Genomic DNA, 24,574 nt, shown 5'->3' on the forward strand with positions numbered 1-24,574 from the left:
AACATCACCTTGATCCCAAAACCAGGAAAAACCAACGAGTAAAGAAAATTATAGACCAATATCACTAATGAATATCAATGCAAAAACATTCAACAAGATCCTAGCAAACAGAATCCAGCAACACATCGAACAAATTGTACACCATGACCAAGTGGGTTTTATCGTAGGGTCTCAAGGCTGGTTTAATCTACAGAAATCTATAAATATAATTCATCACATAAACAAATTAAAAAACAAAGACCATATGATTCTCTCAATTGATGCAGAAAAAGCTTTTGATAACATCTAGCATTCTTTCATGATCAGAACACTTAAGAAAATTGGTATAGAAGGGACATTTCTTAAGCTGATAGAGGCCATCTATAGCAAACCCACAGCCAATATCACATTGAATGGAGTTAAATTGAAATCATTTCCACTCAGATCAGGAACCAGGCAAGGTTGCCCATTGTCTCCACTGCTCTTTAACATTATAATGGAAGTTTTAGCCATCACAATTGGGGAAGAAAAGGCAATCAGGGGTATCCATATAGGGTCAGAAGAGATCAAACTTTTGCTCTTTGCAGATGATATGATTGCATACCTGGAAAACACCAGGGATTCTACTACAAAACTCTTAGAAGTGATCAAGGAATACAGCAGTGTCTCAGGTTACAAAATCAACATTCATAAATAGGTAGCCTTTATATATACCAACAATAGTCAAGCTGAAAAAACAGTCAAGGATTCTATTCCATTGCCTGTAGTGCCAAAGATGAAATAGTTGGGAGTTTACCTGACAAAGGATGTGAAAGATCTCTATAAAGGGAACTATGAAACTCTAAGAAAAGAAGTAGCTGAAAATGTTAACAAATGGAAAAACATACCATGCTCATGGCTGGGAAGAATCAACATTGTTAAAATGTCCATACTATCCAAAGCAATATACAATTTTAATGCAATCCCTATTAAAGTTCCTCTGTCATATTTTAAAGATCTCTAAAAAATAATACTTAATTTTATATGGAATCAGAAAAAACCTCGAATAGCCAAGACATTACTCAGTAATAAAAACAAAGCAGGAGGAATCACATTACCAGACCTCAGACTATACTATAAATCGATAGTGATCACAACAGCAAAAACAGAGAGGTAGATGTATGGAACAGAATAGAGAACCAAGAGATGAACCCAGCTACTTACTGTTATTTGATCTTTGACAAGCCAATTAAAAACATTCAGTGGTGGTGGTGATGCAGGACAAGGTGGCACCATGACCTGCTGCCTTAGCCCTGGAGGTGTTGATGCTCCTGGAGATCAGAGGAACCAGCTTGCTGCAAGGGTCGGACACCTCTGCGGGAGAGGGTGCCTTGCTGTCTCCTGCTCCTCCACTTCTGACTAGTCAGTTTCATGGATGGCACCTTGCTGTCTCCTCCAGTGCACTTCTGACTGGTGGATTTCATGTCAGTTTCCAAGGCCTGAGAGTTCATTGGACAGCTGGCTGTAACTGACAAGACCCATGCCCTAGCAGAACAACCCTCCTGCCACTATATAAACCTCTGAGCAGAGAGCCCGAGGACAGACCTCAAAGAGGGAGCAGGAGAACTTGTTCCCCTCCTGGTTGCTCTCTGCCAGGAGGTTTGGTTTTGGTAGTTGTTGTAATTTTTGTTTCTGTAAATAAATCCTGACTTACCACTGATCCTGTGGTCTGTGGATTCATTCTTCAAATTGCTGAGACCAAGAACCTGAAATTCTGGTATTAGTGGCACCTGTGGCTCAAAGGAGTAGGGTGCTGGCCCCGTATGCTGGAGGTGGCGGGTTCAAATCTAGCCCAGCCAAAAACTGCAAAAAAAAAAAAAAAAAAAACATTCAGTGGGGAAAAGATTTCCTATTTAACAAATGATGGTGTGAACTGGCTGGTGCCCGGTAGAAGACTGAAACTGGACTCACACTTTTCACCATTAACTAAGATAGACTCTCACTGGATTAAAGATTTAAACTTAAGACATGAAACTATAAAAATACTAGAAGAAAGTGCAGGGAAAACTCTTGAAGAAGTCAGCCTGGGCTAATATTTTGTGAGGAGGACCCCCCGGGCAATTGAAGCAGCATCAAAAACACACTTCTGGGACCTGATCAAACTAAAAAGCTTCTGCGCAGCCAAGAACAGTAAGTAAAGCAAGCAGACAGCCCTCAGAATGGGAGAAGATATTTGCAGGTTATGTCTCAGACAAATGTTTAATAACCACAATCCACCGAGAACTCAAACATATTAGCAAGAAAAAAAACAAGTGATCCCCTCGCAGGCTGGGGAAGGGACTTGAAGAGAAACTTATCTGAAGAAGACAGGTGCACGGCCTACAGACATATGAAAAAATGCTCATCATCCTTAATCATCAGAGAAATGCAAATCAAAACTACTTTGAGATATCAACTAACTCCAGTAAGATTAGCCCACATAACAAAATCCCAAGACCAGAGATGTTGGTGTGTATGTGGAGAAAAGGGAACACTTCTACCCTGCTGGTGGAATGCAAATTAATACATTCCTTTTGGAAAGATGTTTGGAGAATGCTTAGAGATCCAAAAATAGACCTGCCATTCGATCCTACAATTCCTGTACTAGGTATATACCCAGAAGACCCAAAATCACATTATAACAAAGATATTTGTACCAGAATGTTTATTGCGGCCCAATTCATAATTGATAAGTCATGGAAGAAGCCCAAGTGCCCATCGATCCACGAATGGATCAATAAATTGTGTCATATGTACACCATGGAATATTATGCAGCCTTAAAGATAGATGGAGTCTTTACCTCTTTCATGTTTACATGAATGGAGCTGGAACATATTCTTCTTAGTAAAGTATCTCAAGAATGGAAGAAAAGGTATCCAATGTACTCAGCACTACTCTGAAACTAATTTATAGCTTTCATATGAAAGCTATAACCCATTTGTTACCTAAGAATGTGGGGAAAGGGGAAAGGGAGGGAAGGGGCGGGGGGGAGGATGGGTGGCGGGAGGGTAATTTGTGGGATCACACCTATGGTGCATCTTACAAGGGAACATGTAAAACTTACTAAATGTAGAATATAAATGTCTTAACACAATAACTAAGAAAATGCCAGGAAGTCTATGTTAACCAGTGTAATGACAATGTCAAAATGTATATAAAACCAGTGTATGGTGCCCCATGATTGCATTAATGTACATAGCTATGATTTAATAAAAAAAAGAGCTTTAAAAAAATAACATGAACTTTAACCCTAGAGTTTCTGATTCAGTATATCTGAGCTGGCTCCTGAGAATCTGCCCTCGTGATAAGTTCCTAGCTGCTGCTATTAGTCTCAGGGAAACACTTTGAGAAACATTGTTTTAGGGAAACCTTAAGGTTACTTGCTGTTTTCTGCTGCCTTTTTCTTGTCATTGTAAATTTCCATGCAGCAAATGTAAGAATGAATGAAAAAGTTCTTGGCTTTTCTGTCTCAAGGAAGGTTTATTTATTTATGAGCTCTTTTTAGTGTCCTTTTCAGTTATTAGTAGTTTTGCTTTAAGGCAGCGGTTCTTAACCTGTGTGTTGCGACCCCTTTGGGGGTTGAACGACCGTTCACAGGGGTTGCCTAAGACCATCCTGCGTATCAGAAATTTACATTATGATTCATAAAGAGTAGCAAAATTACAGTTATGAAGTAGCAACAAAAATAATTTTACGGTTGGGGGTCACCACAACATGAGGAATTGTATTAAAGGGTCACAGCATTAGGAAGGTTGAGAACCACCGCTTTAAGGATTATCAAATCCAGCCTTTTGGCAGACTATTGTCCTGGTTCTTTGCCTCCTTGCTTGGAAGAATTACAAGCAGAGCCAGGGCAACAGAGTGATTGCAGAGAGAGAAAGCAATTCTACACAAACAGCAGAAAAGAAGGAAGCTATATAAAGTGGAAAATACCTTCCAGAGAGAGAAACAGGTCAATCTTCAAGTGTGGAGAAAGATGTTCAAGCTCCCAGTTGTTTTCCTTTTATTGGCCTGGTTCAAGGGAGGGATTATGGGAGGTGTGGGATATTACCAGACGATTGATATGTATGATTGACAGGTATTCTGTGTTTTGCCTGCATTTCCTTTCCCAGATTGATCCCTGGCCTCTTCCCCCTATGAATGGCACCTACAAATTTGGTCCCTGCCTAACAGCATGATGTTTAAGGATACTTCATTTTAAAAATACATTAATCAATCTTCAAGTTGAATTTTTCACATTTGATTCACATACTATGTTATTTCTTTTTTTGAGACTGAGTCAATTGCCCTGGGAAGAGTGTGTGGCATCTTTGTACCTCACAGCAACCTCAAACTCCTGGGTTCAAGCCATCCTCTTGCCTCAGCCTCCTAAGTAGCTGGGACTACAGGTGTCCACCACAATGCTCAGCTAGTTTCCCCCCACACCCCCACTTTTTAGTAGAGATGGGGTCTCGTTCATGCTCAAGCTCATCTCGAACTCCTGGCAATCCACCTCGGGTGGCCTCCTAGAGTGCTAGGATTATAGGCATGAGCCACCATGGCTGGCTATATCTTATGCTATTTAAGGTAACAGAAAGCCTCAGACGTTTTGGCTTAAATATCGACAAAATTGAAAGATACTTTTTGTCTGTTTGGTTTTCTTTTCCTTTCTTCTTTCTTTTTTTTTGATTCAGGGTCTTTCTGTGTCTCATGGGGTAGTATGCTTCATCATAATTCACTGCTACCTCAATCTCTTGGGGTTAAGTGATCTTCCAACCTCAGCCTGCTGACTAGCTGGGACTATAGGCATGTGCCACTATGCCCAGCTAATTTGTGTATATATATATATATATAGTTTTTTTTTTTGTAGAGACGAGTCTCCCTGTTGCTCAGGCTGATCTTGAACTCCTGGCCTTAGGTGATCCTCTTGCCTTAGCCTCCCAAAGGGCTAGGATTATAGTATGAGCTACTGTGCCTGGCAGAAAAGATAACATGTAAATATTGCTAGTTAGGAAATTACTATGTACACAGTTTATTACTAAATACCTATGGCTAATTATCCATTCTCCTCTGCTCCTTCAGCAGTAAACTCCCTGAATTTTTAGCTGAGCACATTGTCAACCTAAAAGGAAGATGCTGAGGTAAATTATTTGAGGACTGAATTCTAACTTTTTTTTTTTTTTTGCCTACATTCCTAAGAGGCCTGGTGAGTCACATCTACAAAGGATAAACTTTTTTTTTTTTTAACCTGAACAGGTTTTGTTTACTGGATATAATGTGGTTAATTCCCAATCTGATTTTGGTACAGCATCATATAACAGATAGAAGACACCTCCTTTGTCTTAACTCAAGTATCATAGCAGACCCCATCTTAGCTCAAGCATTCTTTCTCACTCACTGCAAATCTTTAGACAAAGCTTAACTCTTAGAGCCAACTGTCAACTAAAGAATCCCTAAAACTCACCTATGATTTGTAAGTCCCCTACCCCCTTTTGAGATGTCCCACCTTTTCAGGCCAAACAAAGTACACCTTCATGTCTTATGACTTTATATGCAATTTCTGTCACCCTAAAATGAATAAAACCAAACTGCAACCGAACCATGGCACAATTACTTGCTCGAGGCTTTCTGGGTGTGGCTCCGGGCCACACACACCACATATGCAGCTCAGAATAATATTTTACAGTGTAAATTTTTCTGTCCACATAAGTAGAAAGTTTATTTGGGCCAATCTTGAGTACTACAACCCAGAAGCATAGGTTCTAGCTGCCTTGAATACACTTGGATTAGCAGCAGTTACAAGTTGATTTTTTAAAGAACAACAGAGGCAGTTCTTGAGTTATTTACCAAGAATTTACATTAAAATAATATAAGCTATTGATTGGCTTTAAGTATTATTATTATTTTTTTTAAGGCAATCAGAAAACAAAATTTATTGAGGAAGAATAACGTGGGCTTACAAAGTAAGAAAGTTTACGATCAGGATACATCTGCCACAGACAGTGAGTGGGCCTCCCTTGCAGGACAAGTAGGCAAAGAGGCAAACAGGCCAGTATTATTCTTTGTATCATAAATTCTAGGAACGTGAAGATAATGCGTGACGCAGCTAAACAGAACAAAATGACTTTAAGCAATTGGTCCAGGCATGGATACAGGGGTGGTGCTGTTCCATACTCATGTCTCTGGACCTGCATAGCTCACTTAGCTCAGCCTTCTCTGAATTATTTTTCTTTTCTCAACATGACCACCCAGAATATGTTTTCTAGCTTTTATTCAACTAAGTATTTTTAAGAAACTATGCTTTTGTTCATAGGAGGCAGAAGTAGGGAATGGAATTTCTATAAAATGTCCTTAAGGGCACAGATGTGCTTTCTTTCTTCACCTTGTTTTCTGCTGGTGGAAATGTGATTATGGTGGTTGGAAGCTGAGCAACCATCCTGCCCAACTAGAGATGTCGTAAGGATGGTGGAGCAATGGCACAGAAGCCAGAAGCTTGGATATCTGACATTAGAGCAGCCCAACTCCCCCAGACTGGCTATCTACAGACTGCTTTTGTGAAAGAGAAAAACAGACTTCTATTTTCAGCTCCTTTATTGTGAACTTGATGCCCTTTGTAGCTGCATCTAATTTGAACTGATACAAGTAGTCATACAGAAGTTAACAGTTGTGCAGCATGGAACATCACTGCATGAAAGCACTAAGGTTGGCTGAAGGGCAAATGGAGGTTTAAATCCAGTCTGTCCTCCACTTTCCAACCTTTGCATTGTACTGTGTTCACCCGGAGGCTGTGACATACCAGTGTCTCTGAAAAGGATTGCTGTTTTGTCTAGAATCTAGATTCTAGAACAGCATCCTAAAATATTCTCTGCATACTTCTGGAGGTATTGGGAATGTGTTTAGGCAGTTCTCAGATATACTTCAAAAATCTATTAATATTAAATAGGTTTATATCTGAGGGTAGCTAACACTCCATTCAGCAACTTTAGACCTCATTGCCAGGAAGCAAGGCCCTAGGGAAGGAAGGAGTTTGTTGAGGAGAAGCAATGAAAGAACAGAAATTCATTAGAACATTATGTCATTAGACAGTATTACAAGGTGACTACAGTACAAGCTCTGGAGACAAAACTACCTGTATTCATAGTGGCTGTTATTTTCAGCAGGTTTCTCAACCTGGTATTTGTTGATTTCTACAGTAACACTTAATGCTCAAGCCTACTGGGAGGAGTGCCTTCCTGCACTGCCCCCATGTTCCTGTGGGGCCTGGCCATACCAGACTACTCAGCCTCTCCCCCATCTCTCTGACATACAATTCGTACTCAGTTAAGTGTAAGTTATTACTATCCAGCAATCATTTAGCAAAGGAATTAGAACAGTCACAATTTGTTGAAAGCTTACTCTGTGCGAAGAATTGTACATAGAGACCTAATTTTATTCATGAGGAAGACTTAGAAAGTTTATTTGGGCCAAACTTGTGGACTATAACCTAGGAGCATAGATTCAAGTTGCCTTGATTATTCACTGGATCAGCAGCAGTTAGAAGTATACTTCTTAAAGGAAAAAATCTTGGACTAGCCTGTTGTAAAGAATGAAAGAGCAGGGGAAGCTGGCTGATCAGACCTTAAAAATGCCTTTCGGTGATTTACATGAGAAGTAGCCTTTCAAGTTAAGTTTTAGTTCTTTTATTCAGTGCTTCTAAGATATTGTTGAATTATAAACCAAAAAATTCCATTATGACCGTAAGGCAAAGAACCTTTGCCTTTATTGCAAAGACATTTCAACACAAGTTTCAAAATATTGCAAATTGGGTGCTTTGGTTTTGCCAGTATATAGAAAGACAACCTTAAGGGTTTCTACTGAAACGAACTTTCCCTCTCTGTAGGACCGGAAAACTCTCTGTTAACTATGTTTATCTCTCCCAAGCAATTTTATTCATTCATTAAAATTAACTGGCAGAGGGTAAAAAACCAAAACAAAAGTCCACCAATTAAATGGCAAAGTCTGACTTCGGAGATTACCGTTGCACTGAGCTATTCCTATGATGTTCCTGTTACTGGGGTCTGGAAAGAAGGAACAGGGCCGGTGCATCTCCTATAAGGTTCCACTTTTTCCAGTGCCAGAGTTCTAACCCAGTCACTTTCACTGCTTGCACTGACTTGTGGGGATAGCGCGGTAACTCCGACCCGAGGACGGCTGAGTCAGCCAGCCGCCCACGCAGCCTTGGACCGTCTCCGTAGGCTCCAGCGGAGGCCTGGCCACTGCTTCCTGCTCTCCCGGGGCCAGCACGGTGGCGGTGCTTCTCCCGGCCTCAGTCCAATCCGCCTTCAGGAGAGCGCGCCTTAGCCCAGGCCCTGCGATCCCGGACAGCCACCGCGTCCTGCTCGGCCCTTCTTCCTGCTGCAAATGTGACGGAATCCAGCCTTTGGCTAGCCTTCCAGCTGCAGCCACTCTGCTCACGTCCCGCCGCCTGCCAGCAGGACCCACTGCATGATCCCTGGAAGTTGCCGCTTGCAGCCGCACTAGAGCGTTCCGTGCGCAGCGCATGCGCCCAGGGGCCGGGCGCGCGGAGCCCGTCTGCGGTGACGTGGCAATGAGGAGGCGGAGCCAAGGCCGGTGGCGGGAGGGTGGGAGAGGAAGAGCGAGGTGAGTGCGGACGTCAGAGTGGAGAGCGGAAGGTCAGGGAGGCTCGGAGCGGAAGTGAGACTAGGGAGTCTGTCCGCCATTGTGGACCCGAGAAGCGGAGAGCGAGAGGTGAAGAGGAGCGTGCAAGCGGAAAAGACGGACCCCTTTCGCCGACTCCGGAGTCCGAGGCCCTCATTTTGGCTTCTTAACGAGCGGCAGCAGCACTGGTGGCTGGAACAATCACTCGGCCGAGGGCGGCGGCCAACAGCTGTGAGTGCACGGGGAGAGGCCCAGGCGGCGGCGGCGGCGGCGGCGGCAGCGGCAGCGGCGGCTCCTCTCGGGTTGCGGTGAAGAATGTCAGCCACTAGCGTGGATCAGGTGAGGGAGCAGAGGCCCCAGGCTCAGCGAAGGCCTGAGCCCCGGAGCTCCACCCTCGCGTGGGGCTCGGCTCCTCCCCGTCGCCGCTGCTGCTGGCCCCAAAAACGGTGCCCCGGGCGCAAGTTGCTGCGGTCCTGCCGCCGCGGAGCCTGCGGGCTGGCGGGCGCCGTGCCGCGCTGGGGGGGGGGAAGGACCAATCTCGGGGCCCTTAGGACGCATCTCGAGGGCGGCAGACGAGGGGCTGAGACCTGGGAGACGGATTTCTAGGGGCGGGTGGGAGGTTTAAAGGCTGGGGTGGTTGGGAAATTGGTGGCTGTGGAGGATACGATACGTGTATGGTAGGTTTTCCTCCTACGCGGATTTAAAATAACTTGTCTTTGATAACGTCTTTGATTAACACACGCTTTCTCTCTCCTTTTTCCCTTTTTCCCACACCTTTCGTCTTGGTACACAGAGACCTAAAGGGCAAGGAAATAAAGGTGAGTTTTGATATTTTTTATTATTTTTCAGTGTTGCCTTGACGTTAACCTTTAAACTGCGCGATGGCTTTTTTTTTTTTATTTTTGCTCCATTTTTTTTTGAAATGTAGGATTAGAAGAACATTCATCATGGCTAAGGCAGCCAGTGCTATCCAAAAGTTAGATAGTTCCTTGCTTTGAAGCCACTTTTATAGAAACCAGAGTAATGTAAGGAACAGTTTTCTTAGTTTTATATCAGTTAAGCAGATAATACCGTGAATATAGTGCTATTTCTTTAGTTTTCCAATTTATCTGTGTTATGTAACTTCTGCCACAAACATTTTTACATATGTATACAGAAAAGTATGTTCTTAAAAGTGTACTTTTTGTTTGATATGTCTGGATTACATTGGAACTGTAACTTACATAGTATTCCAAGTCACGTTAATTAAAATTGTACTATTTACCACCGGTTCTATTGAAGTCAGTTGCAATGAGGCAGTAATATGAGAGAAAAAACTGAATAGGCAGGTCATCGTGCTGTGTAGTACTGATTGCAAGATGTAACTCCCATCTGGTATTTTATAAAGGGTTGAAGAGGAAATAATTTGTGAGGTTTCTGCCAGGATTATTTGATTTACTCCTTAGAAAAGTACCTTTGGAAATAATGAGTGTGTGTTAATATAAAACAATGCAGTCAGCTGACTGAAATATTATGACATTAGTCATGTGACATTTGTAAGAGAACAATAACTGCTTTCTTGGGATAGTGCCAATTAAATAGCATTATTGTGGATTATATATTTATAACATTGGTAGTGGTGCTTGAAATACTAAATAGAATTGTGCTTCCTGTTTTTGTTTTTATTTCAGTAACAGTATTACTTAGAAAATAAGATCTGTAATTCTTTTGTATGTAAGTTCAGTGTCTTCATTGGTACTCTTTAAATTCTTGCTAGAGTTTTTATCTGCTATTGCAGATTTGGTTAATGTGAAGACAAGCAGGTTTCATATACATAGATAAGTTCATTTATTTTGCATTGTACAATTTATATAAGAACTTGTACATATTGAATATACGCCACTGTATTAGGTAGCATATTTATTGCTTTGTTTTGATTAAGATTTGTTTTCTTGAAGTGTATAAATATTTGGAAACTAAGTTTTAGAATTTTATTTTTATTCGGAATTATTTTTTGTGTTGTAAGCATAAACCTTATGGATTTGAAACCGGATTATTGATTTATTTTAAATGAGTTTTAAATTTGTAAATTTAAAGAGAATGATCCATTAATTTCTTTTTTTGCTAGTCTGCCCATTAGGAAATATGTAGACTTGGTGATTGTGAAATCTGTGGTTATTATTGCCTAGCATAAATTATTTTATCCTAGATCTGTGGGGAGGTGGCACTTTGCAAGGCTATTTGAAATGCTATGTGTTTTGTGTTACCTGCTTTAAGGTAAGTACACAAGTTCTATAAAGTACTTGCTTGATAAAATAGAGCAACTACAGTATTGTAAGCCACTGCTACAAGTTTGATTTTATAATGGTCATTTCCCTTAGGTGAAACAATTATCCCAGTGTTATCTTTGATATTATGGATATAAATTACCTGTAAATATGTTATGTATCCACTCTTTTTTAATATTTTTGGCTATTTAAACATTTTAATCCCTCACTATCACTTCTGTTAGATATATTTAGACACGTGCCCTATTTGTTATTTATTCCTGAGAACTCTCCCTCCCCTTACGTTCAATATGTTCAATAACAATAGTTTCATCCAAGGTTAGACTGATAGTCTGGGATTCCTAGGAGTCCTGAGTTCTAGTACTGTTTTTGTCTACAGACTTGCCAAATGAGCTTGCACACAAACCTTTTCTTCCCCTACGTTAGAAGTTCCCCTCTCTAAAACAAGTGTAATAACTACTCTAGCCATAATTCTGTTGTATAAGGATTGTAATTACAAAATTCACCGTTCTACTAGACATTATATTTGCTGGATTTCTTTTCATCTCCCTCACTTCATCTGTTTTTAAGGTGCAGAAAGACTCTATTGCATGGAGTCATGGCAGGAGGGGAAAAGTGCTACTGGCCTAAAAATATTGGTAATCATTTGTGTTGCTTTAAAATGGCAGATGGTACAAAGTGTACCAGAGAATTGCAAGGCAGAGCTAGCACCACTAGTTAAACGGATAACAATAGCTACATGTATGTATTTGGGCAAACTATTCTGACCTGGTTTTCAAATTAGTAAAATAGTTTTACAATTGGTTACTTTTATGAAGCAGAAAGCAAAGTTATTTTTCTTAAATTGCAGCCTAAATAGTCTTAAGAATATGAATAGTAATTTTGAGATCAGAACTTAGCAAGCTTATGAAAAGTATGTTCTTGAGAAGTTGGAGTGAGTTAACATTTTGAAAGCATAATCTTTTTCAGTTGACTTGATACAATTTCAGAGATGCTGAATTTTTTTTCTAAATTATCTTCAGTTGACAGCACTAGCCTATCACCTGGCTTTAGTGTCTTTGATTTTCTGCTGAGTGTTTTTCTGTTGTGTCCTTAATGACTTAATGCTCCAAAGGCACTAAAAAGAATTATACTTAAGTCTCTTTGATGGGGGGAAATGTTCTTGTAGCATGAATCTAGTTTTATATGTTTATAAATTTGTATTATTTTGTAATTAATAGATTGTCCCTATATTAAATATTAACTATCAGAACTCCCCATTATCCTTGGCAAAGGTAGTACCAAAGGATAGTAAACTTAAGGGTAATTAGTGACCTGTTGGTCCATAATTTAATACTGATTTCATATTTAAATTGTTAACATGTAGAATTTTTTCTTACTGGAATAAAGGTAGGTTGTGCCTTTACTTGGAAAGCACTACAGATGGAAGTATCAGATGCTGTAGTTGTAATCTTAGGCCTTGCTGCCTGTGTCTCCTGTCCCTAAGTTTATAAATAGGCAAATTTATGGAAGATAATTTGTCATTTTCTTCCTCTCTTCCCTTTTCCCCCATGCCACAGAGAGATGTGCATCGTTTTATACAATTGCAGTTTAAAAGAATTAGATTGAATTTGGCTAAGTTTTAATGTTTCAGAAAGGTAGTGGAGTATGCCTTATATTTTGGCAATATTTTGTTGTATCTTTTTTCCATACTCCCAGAAATGATTTCAGAGCACTTTACTGTCATTATTTTAGGTTTCATTTTGTTACTAATCCTTACAACATTCCTATAAGGAGATAGAGGGTATATGGTATTGTCACTGTTTTTGTAGGTGGGGAAACATGATGCACAGATCTGTTGACTTTCCTAACTTGATGTAGTCAGGACCGGAGCAAAGAATCACCTGGCTCCTAAGGCCCATGTTCTATCTTGATTTGACTCTGCTTCATAGAGCAGAGGAAACAGGCGAAGAATCATGTAAGTCGTTGTTCTTTTTTCCCCCTGAAGAACTTTTACAGACTATGGAACTAGCTTGGATTTCTTTACTATTTAATGACTTTTAAACTCCAAGACATTTACATTAGGTGGTCATTAAATAATGTTCAAAAACTAAAGTCTTTAAGGCGGTTGAATTTGTTAAAGGTATATTTTGAAACTCAAGGACTGGTTATATGGAATTTAGTTTAATGTAAATTGGTTATCACTATATGTGAATTAAAAGTATTTAATTAAACATCTTTTCTAGGGTGGCGCCTGTGGCTCAGTGAGTAGGGCCCTGGCCCCTATACCAAGGGTGGCGGGTTCAAAGTGGGCCTGGCCAAACTGTAATAAAAAATAGCTGGGCATTGTGGCGGGCGCCTGTAGTCCCAGCTACTCGAGAGGCTGAGGCAAGAGAATCGCCTAAGCCCAGGAATTGGAGGTTGCTGTGAGCTGTGACACCATGGCACTCTACCAAGGGTGACAGAGTGAGACTCTGTCTTTAAAAAAAAAAAAAAAACAAAACTTTTCCTTTGGCTGGCCTTGTGGCTCACGCCTGTAATCCTGGCACTTTGAGAGGGTGAGGTAGGAGAATCCCTTGAGCTGAGGCGTATGACCAGCCTGAATAAGAGTGAGATCCTGTCTCTTCTAAAAATAGAAAAATTAGCTGGGTTTTGTGGTGGGTGTCTGCGGTCCAGCTACTCTGGAGGCTGAAGCAGGAGGATTGCTTGAGTCCAGCTTGAGGTTGCTGTGAGCTAGGTAGATGCCACAGCACTCTAGTCCGGGCAACAAAGTGAGACTCTGTCTCAAAAAAAAAAAAAAAAAGGAAAAGGAAGAAAAAAAAGACAACTAAAAAACCAAAAAGCAATGTATACAGCTATGATTTAATAAAAAATAAAAAAATAAAAATAAAAAAACCAAGAAGAAAACACATCTTTTCCTTAGATTACCTTACTACTTGTGTAATATTTTAGGACTTTATAGACATTTATGCATATTTAAAATTGTAGACTTTATTTACATAGAATATAAGAATATTGAATTGTTCTCAGGCTCTGCCTCTTAGAAGAGAAAGTATATTACAGAAGAAATAAGAAAAGAGTACACAGTAGAACCTCTGTGACTACCCAAGGGACTATAACAAACTGATCAGCATATGGAGATGGTCAACATAAGGAACTGGGCCTGCTGTACTGATAGTTCCATGTGGTCCATGTTTGTCTATGAAAATTAGGTCAGCTTTAGGAGGTGTCAGTATAGGTGGTCAGCTTTGGAGGTTCTGCTGTAGTAAATGTTTACATAAATTTTAAGTAGGCATTTTGTGAGTTAATGTGGACTGGATTCTGAGAACCTGATACAAGAGTTAGTTGCAATTTTGAAATGGCTAGCTGTTTCAAATATGGTGTAATCTAATAGTGAAGAATTTTTTTTTTCCAAGAAGCAGTAGGTCATGCAGTACATCTTTGATAAATGAGCAGTGAAGCCAGTAATAAAGGGAGAATAGGGTGGCGGGTTCAAAGCGGGTCTGTCAGAATCTGAAATAATTAGCCTCGCCTTTTAAGTAACCTAAGGCACCCTTCTCTTTGCTTTGTTTCTAGTGGCTACTATGTATTTAAATTTTGTGGAGCACATTTAACTTATCCCTAGTTCTGATGGAGTCCTTATCAAAAACAGTTAAATCACTTCACTGGAGCCTAGGTTCAAGTTGATCTGGTTACTCTTGTGGCCTCTACGGGCAGTGGAGTATAAGAGTTCTACTTGGAAGGCTTCACATAGTAGCATTGTATCTTTGAGTCATTTTTGCTGCTCAGTAGATGGCAAGGCACTAAGGAATTTCACATATATCTGTGCTCCCATGCCACTGTTAACTCATATTACATTTTAGGTGATCTAAACTCAGGAGAACATGAAGAACAATAAAAATGTATAGCAGAACACACAACTTAAATCCATCGCCCTAACCTTAATTTATAATGCTCTGTGACACTATTTTTGAGCAGTAAAAGTACAGATACTGAGTTCTTTTTTGTTACTTTAGTTGACATCTATCAGAAACTGCCATTTTCTTTGTCTTACACGTTTCAGTAGTATAAGATAGTGTATTTACATGGTACCAACCTATCAATTTTTAGCCTAGGAATGCTTCTCTGTTTAAATGGTTCTAATGTCATATTTAGTCCTATTTGGATCTTGTGATACTTAATATAATATCCAAGATTATTGAACATTGTCATTTAATTGTCCGATGAGGTGTATACTGTTAATAATCTTGAACAGAGCAGTACTTAAAGTTGTTAATAAACAATCGCCCATCTCAGTGGTGGACTTGAGATTCAAATCTGGGACCTTTTTACTTATAGAGTCCGTGCTCGAGAGACAGCATCCAAAGAATTATAGAGTGTGGAAATGACTGCTGAAATGTGCCATTCTGAATTATTTCCTGACTCATTTTCTTACGTGTTGCAGGAATAATCATGGTTATCTTCAGTGTTTTCATTGGTACTTTCTTGTTTTCATTGAGAAGGGGGGTGAATTAAGGCCTTTTTTATTTAGGTTTTGAAGTATATTTATTGTGATACTATAAAATGAATTTTAGTCACTTTATTCAAGACATTTAAGACGTTTACTATAACTTCATATCAAAAATAATTATTTAATCTTTACTTATCTTTATTATACCAAATTAATACAGAGATTTAAACAAAAAGAATGTTTAGCAATCTTTTTATTGTTGATAACATTATTTGAAATAGTTATTTTAGATTTAAATACAGCTTTAGGGAACTTTTTCCAGGATTTTTGTATAATTATTTACTCAGTACATTGTTGAAATTTGGATATTTACTAAAAGGTTTTGGTAAAGGACAGTGTACATACGACGTGTTTATGTAATCTTGGGCTTATACCGTATATCACAGTAAGTTATTTGTGGAAAGTAAGAGATTTGTATCCAAAATAAAGTTTATCCTTAGAGGTTTCTAAGTGGAAAGAACAAAGAATTCAAGATTACTTTTTCTGAGTTGGCTTAGTATTTTTCAAAATACTAAAAATGTTATTTTGTGCTGTGAGTTTCCTAAAGATAATGATCACCCTTCTAAAATATTAAAAACAGTAGTTTGTGCTTTGTGTTTCATAAAGATAATTGCAATGCTTCTAATACAAGTATGTTTTTTAGTTTCAGTACAAAACGGTTCGATTCATCAGAAAGATGCTGTAAATGATGATGATTTTGAGCCATACTTAAGTAGCCAGACAAATCAGGTAAGTCTCCTGACAGTTTAAGATTTTAGAAAATAAAACTAATCATAGGTATATTAGTTGAATAAGACTAACCATAAAATGAATTAATTTTGTAGGCCTACATAGTAGTGAATAGCAGTTGCGGATTTATGGCCCAGGAGAGTACTTTAAAGATTTGAAGGTGAACATTATTTGTATGTATCATGGTTAGATTTTTTTGAGTGTTGAAAGAATTTAATCTTTTAATGTCACTTCTGCATATTCATAGCTTGAGTCCATAAGAAGGTTTAGTTAGCTAGAAATTTGTGCTATGTAGTGGGGGATTAGTTGTCTGAAATTGCCTGCCATTTTTGGTTAAATGTAGTATTTTTTCTTTTTGAATTTATTGATAATTATGATTGTTTTAATAACTTGACAGTGTTAGGGAATAGATCTTATAAAATACTTCTATAGTGTAGACATGGAGAATTTCCTAAAATTAAGTAACTGGTAACTTTTGAGGATTTGTGTATGGGAATAATTCAGATTTAAACTTTGAAAAATGTTGGTATTTGATACTGTATACTATTTTTGTTGTTACAAATAGGTTTCCACTGGAAACAAATTAAAAAAATAAATTTTTCATGTTAACCAGTTTCTTTAGAGGGAACAACCTGGAATGAAACTTCTTTTTTTTTTTTTTTTTTTTTTTTTTGCCAACAAAGCAAAAATCTTCAAGTATTAAAACTAATTCTTTATAGTTGTTCATAATAATCTGATGATTAAGTTTGTACTGAATTATTAAAATTAAAAATTCATGTTTTAATTGGCATTGTTAAAGATACTCTGTAATTTGTGCATATTACTTTGAAGAATAAATTGGAAAACCAAAGTTTGAGGTTGTCTGCTTATGTATAGGGAAATAATGAAAATGTACTCTGCATTTTTAACCGAGAGCTTTAAAACTATGAAAGAGTAAGGAACCAAGTATTACTACAGAACTTAACAGTACAGTGTAGAGAAAATATGAACAAAATGGTTCCCTAATTGTGGAATGTAAGATTGTTCTCACAACTGGGGAGTGGTGGTTTGTGTTCATCCTGACCTACCTCTTTGTCATTTCTTTTTAACCACCCCTACCTATCTGCTATATTCCTAGCAGACATGAAGAGGAATAAATAAGAAGGAATAAAAGCTGGTTACAGAATCTGTGAAAGTTGACTGCTCTTAAAAGAATGAAAAAATTTATATTTATGTAGTTTAATTTTAATCTCAACAAATTTACTTTCCACCTAACGTTTTCAAAGTATAAGATCATTTGTTTTGAAATATAATGTCAGTTTCATTTGTTTATTTATTTATTTAAGAGTTTTACTTTGTTGCCCTAAGTAGAGTGCTATGGCGTCATAACTCACAGCAACCTTAAACTTTTGGGTTCAAGCAGTTCTCTTGCCAAGCCTCCTGAGTAGCTGGGACTATAGGCGCCTGCCACAATGCTCGGCTATTTTTGTTTTTAGAGATGAGGTCTCGCTCTGGCTTAGGCTGGTTTGGGACCTGTGAGCTCAGGCAGTCCACTTGCCTCAGCCTCCCAGAGTGCTAGGATTACAGGCCACTGTGAGCCACTGTGCCCGGCTGTATTGTCAGTTTTAAAAAAGACTATATTCTGGCCCATATAATAATCTCAGTTGACCCTTATAGCAGAATTTTCCAACTTTTTTTAGGAATTCTAATATTGTGAAGTATATAGCATATATGTTCCTCCATTCCTCCGTGAAGGTCTCCATGGTGAAATAAGTTTGGAGTTTTTTCCTGCTTGATTTCGTAGTTTATAAACGAATTTCTTAAGATAAAGATAGATACAGATATATTATGAATCTCCTGACTTGTGTAGATTCTATTGTTAAGTAATTTTAGTGGACTGTAAAAGGCCGTTTCAGAATTGCTACCTGAAAGAATCTTCTTACTTATTTTACTTGGTAACAGATACTTTGCAGTTCTTTAGTATTTGCCTTAAAGATGGAGAAATGTTTCTGTTGCAGAAGTTTTTGTCACAAGGGTTTTTGAGGTAGCACAGAGGCACTTTAGGGTCTCCTTAAGGGAGATGAGAGGATCCCAGTATGGCAGCCAGAGTTGTACTGTTCTTGTCTGTGTTATATATTCAAATTATGCATTAGATTTTACTTGTAAAAAAATTTCAGGAATTCTTGGGAAACCATTATGGTGAGCACAAATCAGTTTCAGTTGTATTATTACTTCTTATGTTGGGGCAAAACCATTTATAAAAGGTATGTTTTAATGTGATAGTAAAATGAAAAGCTTTTAAAATTTTGTATTAATTAGATAATTATAACTTAATGATAGTTTAAACAACATACTCATGTCCTTTGAAGTTTTGAAGTTTTATTTCACTAGGGCCTATTCTGTCTCTCCTTGCCAGTACTGAACAGGTTTTCTCCGGTCATCTTTCCAAAGTATTAATAATAATTATCTGTAGTGCACATATTTACATTTTAAAGAGCACTAATCCTGTAGAATATTGAACATTGGGTTTACTGTAGAGGAAAATTGAAAATTATCTGGAGTCTCAATTTTGATATGAGGACAATTAATGACAATTAAGGTTATGGGTGGGGGAAGCAGAAAGAGGGACGGAGGGAGGGGGTGGGGCCTTGGTGTGTGTCACACTTTATGGGGGCAAGACATGACTGCAAGAGGGACTTTAACAATTGCAGTCAGTGTAACCTGGCTTATTGTACCCTCAATGTATCCCCAACAATAAAAAAAAAAAAAAAGAAAATTATCTGGAGTCTTACAGGTAAGTTATGAGAATTTTCAGTTACTTCCAATTAGTGAAAATATAAAATTTTGAAAACTAATAAGGTCCTTGTATACTGACCTAATGAAGCAATTGTTTAGTAAAAAAAAAATACAGCTAAATATACATTGTGTTTTCAAAATTAAATTTTTTTATTTGATTTTAAAACTACAAATAACAAAACAATCTTGATGGGAAAGATGTTTAATATCTTGACTGTGATTTAAATTGTTTTGTATCTTAGATTTACTTCACATCAAATCCAGGGATAATTTAAAATAAGTCGTTGACTTTTCTGTTTTATAGTGTTCAACTTCTTAGGGAACAATTTTTATAGTAATTTTGATAGCAAATGCCATTTCTTCAGGTCTTAAAATTAATTCTCTATAGTTCTTGAGAATAATTTGGTAAATTCAGATTTTAATAGGCACTGTTAAAGATACCATGTAATTGTGGCTATTAGTTTGAAGAGTAAATTGGAAAACTGAAGTTTAGTTTTGCTTGCCATGTATAGGGAACTAAATTCCTATGTTTATTTATCAGAGTAGTAGTATAGAGAATTAAGAATACAAAATATTTTGAATTTTGTTATTTTCCTCTCCCTGCCTTCATTGCCTTAAGGTTTTCATTATTTCTGCCCATTGGAATAATTTTCTTCTCTTTTTTTTTTTTGAATTTAATTAATGATCTTTAATATTTTTCATAGCACACCTAGATCCTCTCACAGCACCCTGGTTGAAAATCACTGTCTTTTTTTTTCTTTTTAATGCAAGGGTTTTGGAATGATTTTCTAATTGATAATTCTGCACTGCCATTCAGCAGACATCTTAAAATCTAAGTCTGATTGTGTCACTGTCATGTTAAAGAAGTACCACAGTTTCACAAGAGTACATGTGTTTATTATATGAATGTTAAAATGTCTCTAGTTCCCTCTCTACCCCATCTTTTGTCAATTTTCTCCTTCTGTTTAGGGAAGTAGGACTTAACCATTATTATCTGAAAATATAAATATTTTCTGACTCTTTCATGATCTCAGTTTTTGTGTTTATTTGTGTGGTTTATGCACAAACATGTACACACACAGTTTGTGTTGGTTCCTTCATTAAGTCTTTACTGATGTGCCAGTTAACTTGCTCCCTCCTTTGAATTAAGTGTTTGGTTTTACATACTTTTTACTTCATTTGTAGTGCCTCCTACACTGTAGGGTATATTTACATGTCTTCCTCACTATACCTGTGAAGTGCTCCAGGTTGGAGACCATGTTCTTCATCTTTTTGTCTTCCTTGACCAGCATAGTATCTGGTACATAGTAACCATTTGTTAAAGATTTAGTAAGTGAATCAGTGGATTAGATAATAGAATTAGAGAATGCAGAATTAATGTAGATGAAAGATTCAGATCGAATATTACTATATATGTAACATTTTTCTTTTAGCATTGTCATGATTTAGATACTCACAGATTGTACTTTCAAAAAGTACAATAATTGAAGAAAATACACAGCATAATACAAGCATTGAAAGTATACTAAACGTAATTTTTTTATTAATTCAGAAGGCAGTTCAGGAGTTAAAAGTATCTCAGATTCTTAATGGGAAAAAGTTTTCATTTTTCTCTGTACAGAAGTGTTAACTATTATTAGTGAACAATGCCTTAACCATTTTTACTGAGCTTTTAAGACATTGTCCAATTCTCTTTGTTGGATGTTTGGGTAATTATGAAGTAAAAATGGATGTTAAGTTATTATAATTGAAAGACGCAGTTATAATTGAGTTGTCCTTAGGTCAGAATAGTAAGCAAGAAATTTTTCTTCTTGTTCAAGTTTTCCCTGAATTAATAGAAAAATAATTGACCTACATCACAAGGCTAAGGAATAATGATTATAAATGATTTTGAAATTCTAAGGAAGCACTTTTAAGGTAAAAGACATGATTCATAATACTTTACTTTGATATAACAACACTTTGCAATTAACAAAGTAGTTTTTTAAAAATCTTCACAATTGAATAGAACAACAGGTATTATTCCCATTTTGTTAACAAGGAAACACAGACAAATTAAATCAGTGGTTGTCAACCTTCCTAATGCCACAGCCCCTTAATACAGTTCTACATGTTGTGATGATTCCCAACCATAAAATTATTTTCGTTGCTACTTCATGATTGTAATTTTGTTCCTGTTATGAATCATAATGTAAATATCTGATATGCAGGATATATTTAGGTGACCCCTGTGAAAGGGTCGTTCAACCCCTAAACGGGTTGCAACCCACAGGTTGAGAACTGCTGAATTAAATGATCTGACAGTGGTAAAAAATTGAGCCTATATCTTTGATTCTACTATGACTCCTATGACTGTGACTTTTACTCTTAAGTCTAGATTAGGTTTAAATTATGCAGTGTGTGGTGATTAATTTACATTTTAAAGTAGCAAGTTCAATTATTAATTTAACTACTGTTTGTTGAACACCTGTTTGTACGCCCTCTTTTTTTATTTCCTTTTATTAGATGAAAAATGCAGTTTATAGTATAAGTAACTTGGACCCTTCTGGACTGGGATTATTAATACCTATACCTCATGGTTTTACTACTCTTATTAGCAGATGGCCTCTTCAGATTATGTGTGTGTTTAAACTGTGGATAAAGGGTCTGTAGTTTTTTTTTTTTTCATAGTATATTTAATTATATGCAGTGACCATTTATATCTTTTTCTTAATGTTATTTTCCTTCTAGTTTAGTGGTTCTCAACCTGTGGGTCCCAACCCACATGAACTGTATTAAAGGGCCGCGGCATTAGGAACGTTGAGACCATTGTTCTAGTTAGTTCTTTGAATATGGGGAAAGTATGAAACATTTTATATCACTGTATTTAAAGGGTGTTTTTTTGGGGTGGGGAGCTGTAGGTGTTTTTTGTTTGTTTTTGAGACAGTCTCTCTGTGTTGCCCAGACTAGGGTATAGTGGCATTAACAAAGCTCACTGCAACCTCAAACTCTCAGGCTAAAGTGGTCTTCCTGTCTCACCCTCCCAAGTAGCTAGGACGATAGGTACCTGCCACGACACCCGGCTAATTTTTCTGTTTCTAATAGAGGCAGGGCCTCACTCTTACTTAGGCTGAGACTTCTGACCTTAAGTGATCCTCCTGCCTTGGCATCCTAGTAAATGTATCATATCTTTAAAGAACTTTAAGGACATAGTAAAATTTCACTATTACTGAACAATTTCCAAATTATGAATAGACTCACTACTTTAAATGGACAACATAAATTATTGAGTTGATTGTGTTTATTACTGTGACTAGCTTTGTTTGGAATGAAAATATAAACGTAAGTTTTGAATTATTGTTTTCTGTCATTATTGAGTAGAAATTTTGTTCTTCACTGCCAAGGTGTTCTCTTCTGATTGATAATCTCCTTAGCTAGGAATTAAACATTTATCTTATATTAGTACAGCAGTTCTCAACCTGTGGTTTGTGACCCACAGGAACTGTATTAAAGGGCTGTGGCATTAGGAAGACTGAGAACCACCGCATTAGCAGAACGTATATTAATTTACAATTAATAATAAAAATTATATAATCATTATTTTGTGTGTGTGTGTATATGTGTTGGGGGGTTTCTAGTAAAAAACAAAGCAAAAAAAAAAAACAAATAGAAAATCTGCCAGACAGATTCTAAAAGAGCTGTAACAGTTGATATTGTCTTACTTTTCAACTTTGCTGCAAGTCTGTGTTATTAGTGGAACTAAAACCAAAGCCTGGACTTCAGAAAGAAATTTGTGTTAATTACTTTGATAGAACTAAGGAAAAAAGTCTTGTTGAAAATCTCTACTTAAAGATTTGGGAAATAAATGGTTAGCTTCTTGGATAAATAGGAGAAAGACCATTTATACCGCGTGTTTGAGGTGGTAATTAACACTTAGAACATTTCCATAAGCAGATAGGGACTCCAGTGCACCTCTGCTTTATTAGCCAAAAATGTCTGGAGGCACTTGTGTTTAATGGAGCACATTTTAAAGTAAACTAAACTATTATTTTGACAAAAATCACTGATTTAGGGGTAAAACAGTAAAAAATTTTGAACCACATACTTAGAAAGTTTTGGTCTGTTATAATCTTAGGTGTGACAGAATTGACAAAAAATTGCTCTCCGTGTATGTAAAGGTACATGTTTGGGGATTTTCTTCCTTGCAGAGTCCTGAGCTGTTATGCAGGTTGGAGTATATTGGCATGGTAGCTCACTGTAGCTTTGAACTACTGTTCTCAAGTGATCTTCCCCAGCCTCCCAAATAGCTGGGACTATAGGTGTGCACCACCATGCCAGCTAATTTTTTAATTTTTGAAGAGACAGGGTCTTAACTATGTTGCTCAGGCTGCTCTCAAACATCCGGCGTCAGGTGAACCTCCTGCCTCCATCTCCTAAGTCTTTGGGATTACAGGCACTAACTAACATGCTTAGCATGGAGTTTTCTATTTTTAGAAATTGGCCCAGATAGGTAATAGATAAACTTGGATTGGTAAAATGTGGTCCAGGGACCATGACAATGTTTTTTGAGAAAGCTCTCAAGCTATGAAATGATTGTTGGGGGGAGGAACCCTGAATCTGTGCCTGAGACCAGAGATTGGACGTGGCTTTGCAGAACTTAAAAATATACTCTTCAGCCTTATAGTTTGATGACCCTTGGATTATACTATGGATATAGACAAATTAAGAATTTGATGGTAACATGTGTAGAATTCAGCATTTGTCTTGGTGAAATAAGAGCATTAAATTATAAGCATAATTGTGTTGATTTTTTTTTATTATAAAAATGTACAAACTTTTCGACTTGGTTTGCTTTTTCACTGTCCACATCCTTCTGAGATTTACTGAGTCCAGATTTTACTGCCAACATTCAAAATAAAAACTTCAAAATCAGTTGCCTCCATATTCAGCCCAGCTTTTCTATTCTTTCCCTATGTGGAATTTATTTGCTTCCTGTGTAATTTGTCTTCTACTTAACTGTAGATTTTCTTTTAGAATGAGTATCTTCTGTGTTTTTCAAAATGTAGGCATTTTGTAAGTAGTCAAAATAAATAGTAAAATTATAAATAAAAGAATATGGTTAAGTAACAGTTTAAACAGACAATTTTATCTTTTAATCAGTTGTTATATATGTTCATTTGTATTGGCCGAACATCTATTCCTTTTTATTATATTTCTATTATTTATTTATTTATTTTTTGAGACAGAGTCTCCCTATGTCACCCTCAGTAGAGTGCTGTGGCGTCACAGCTCACAGCAACCTCAGACTCTTGTGCTCAAGCTATTCTCTTTCCCTGGCTTCCTAAGTAGCTGAAACTACAGGCACCTGCCACAATGCCCGGCTATTTTTTTGTTGCAGTTGTCGTTTACCCAGGCTGGGTTCAAACCTGCCAGCCTGGTTGTATTTGGCTGGTGCCCTACCTACTGAGCTATGGGTGCCTCTCTATATTTCTATTTAGAGTTTTATATCACATTTCCTTTTCAGTTTTGTGAAGCACTGTGAATATTTTTATTTTTAGCAGGTATTTTAGTGATTGAATTTCATGTGTACATCATCATCATGGCTTCTAAAATTTACTCATTGTTAACTTCTTCATGATTTTTTTCTTTGAAAATCATTGTTGGTGTATTTGAGTTTCTCTCAGGCTCTTTGTAGGTGTA

At 37.3% G+C, this 24,574-nt stretch overlaps 1 protein-coding gene across 6 annotated transcripts in view; it reads left to right on the top strand.

The window, feature by feature from the left end:
- The first annotated feature begins 8,604 nt into the window (after nucleotides 1–8,604).
- The window catches only part of YTHDF3 (YTH N6-methyladenosine RNA binding protein F3), a 39,775-nt gene continuing 23,805 nt past the window's right edge, over nucleotides 8,605–24,574 (top strand). The window contains exons 1-5 of one of the 6 annotated variants that reach the window (XM_053559633.1): nucleotides 8,714–8,974; nucleotides 9,429–9,453; nucleotides 10,824–10,891; nucleotides 12,714–12,859; nucleotides 16,035–16,120. In XM_053559633.1, coding sequence (XP_053415608.1) covers nucleotides 12,802–12,859; nucleotides 16,035–16,120 — 144 coding nt within the window. In that variant the 5' untranslated portion in view covers nucleotides 8,714–8,974; nucleotides 9,429–9,453; nucleotides 10,824–10,891; nucleotides 12,714–12,801. Of the gene's footprint in view, nucleotides 8,975–9,216; nucleotides 9,313–9,428; nucleotides 9,454–10,823; nucleotides 10,892–12,713; nucleotides 12,860–16,034; nucleotides 16,121–24,574 lie in introns of those variants that run through there. The other 5 variants (XM_053559632.1, XM_053559634.1, XM_053559635.1 and 2 more) reach the window with 5 other exon arrangements.

This window comes from Nycticebus coucang, chromosome 13, assembly GCF_027406575.1.
Source record: "Nycticebus coucang isolate mNycCou1 chromosome 13, mNycCou1.pri, whole genome shotgun sequence".
In the NCBI taxonomy this organism is placed as follows: domain Eukaryota; kingdom Metazoa; phylum Chordata; class Mammalia; order Primates; family Lorisidae; genus Nycticebus; species Nycticebus coucang.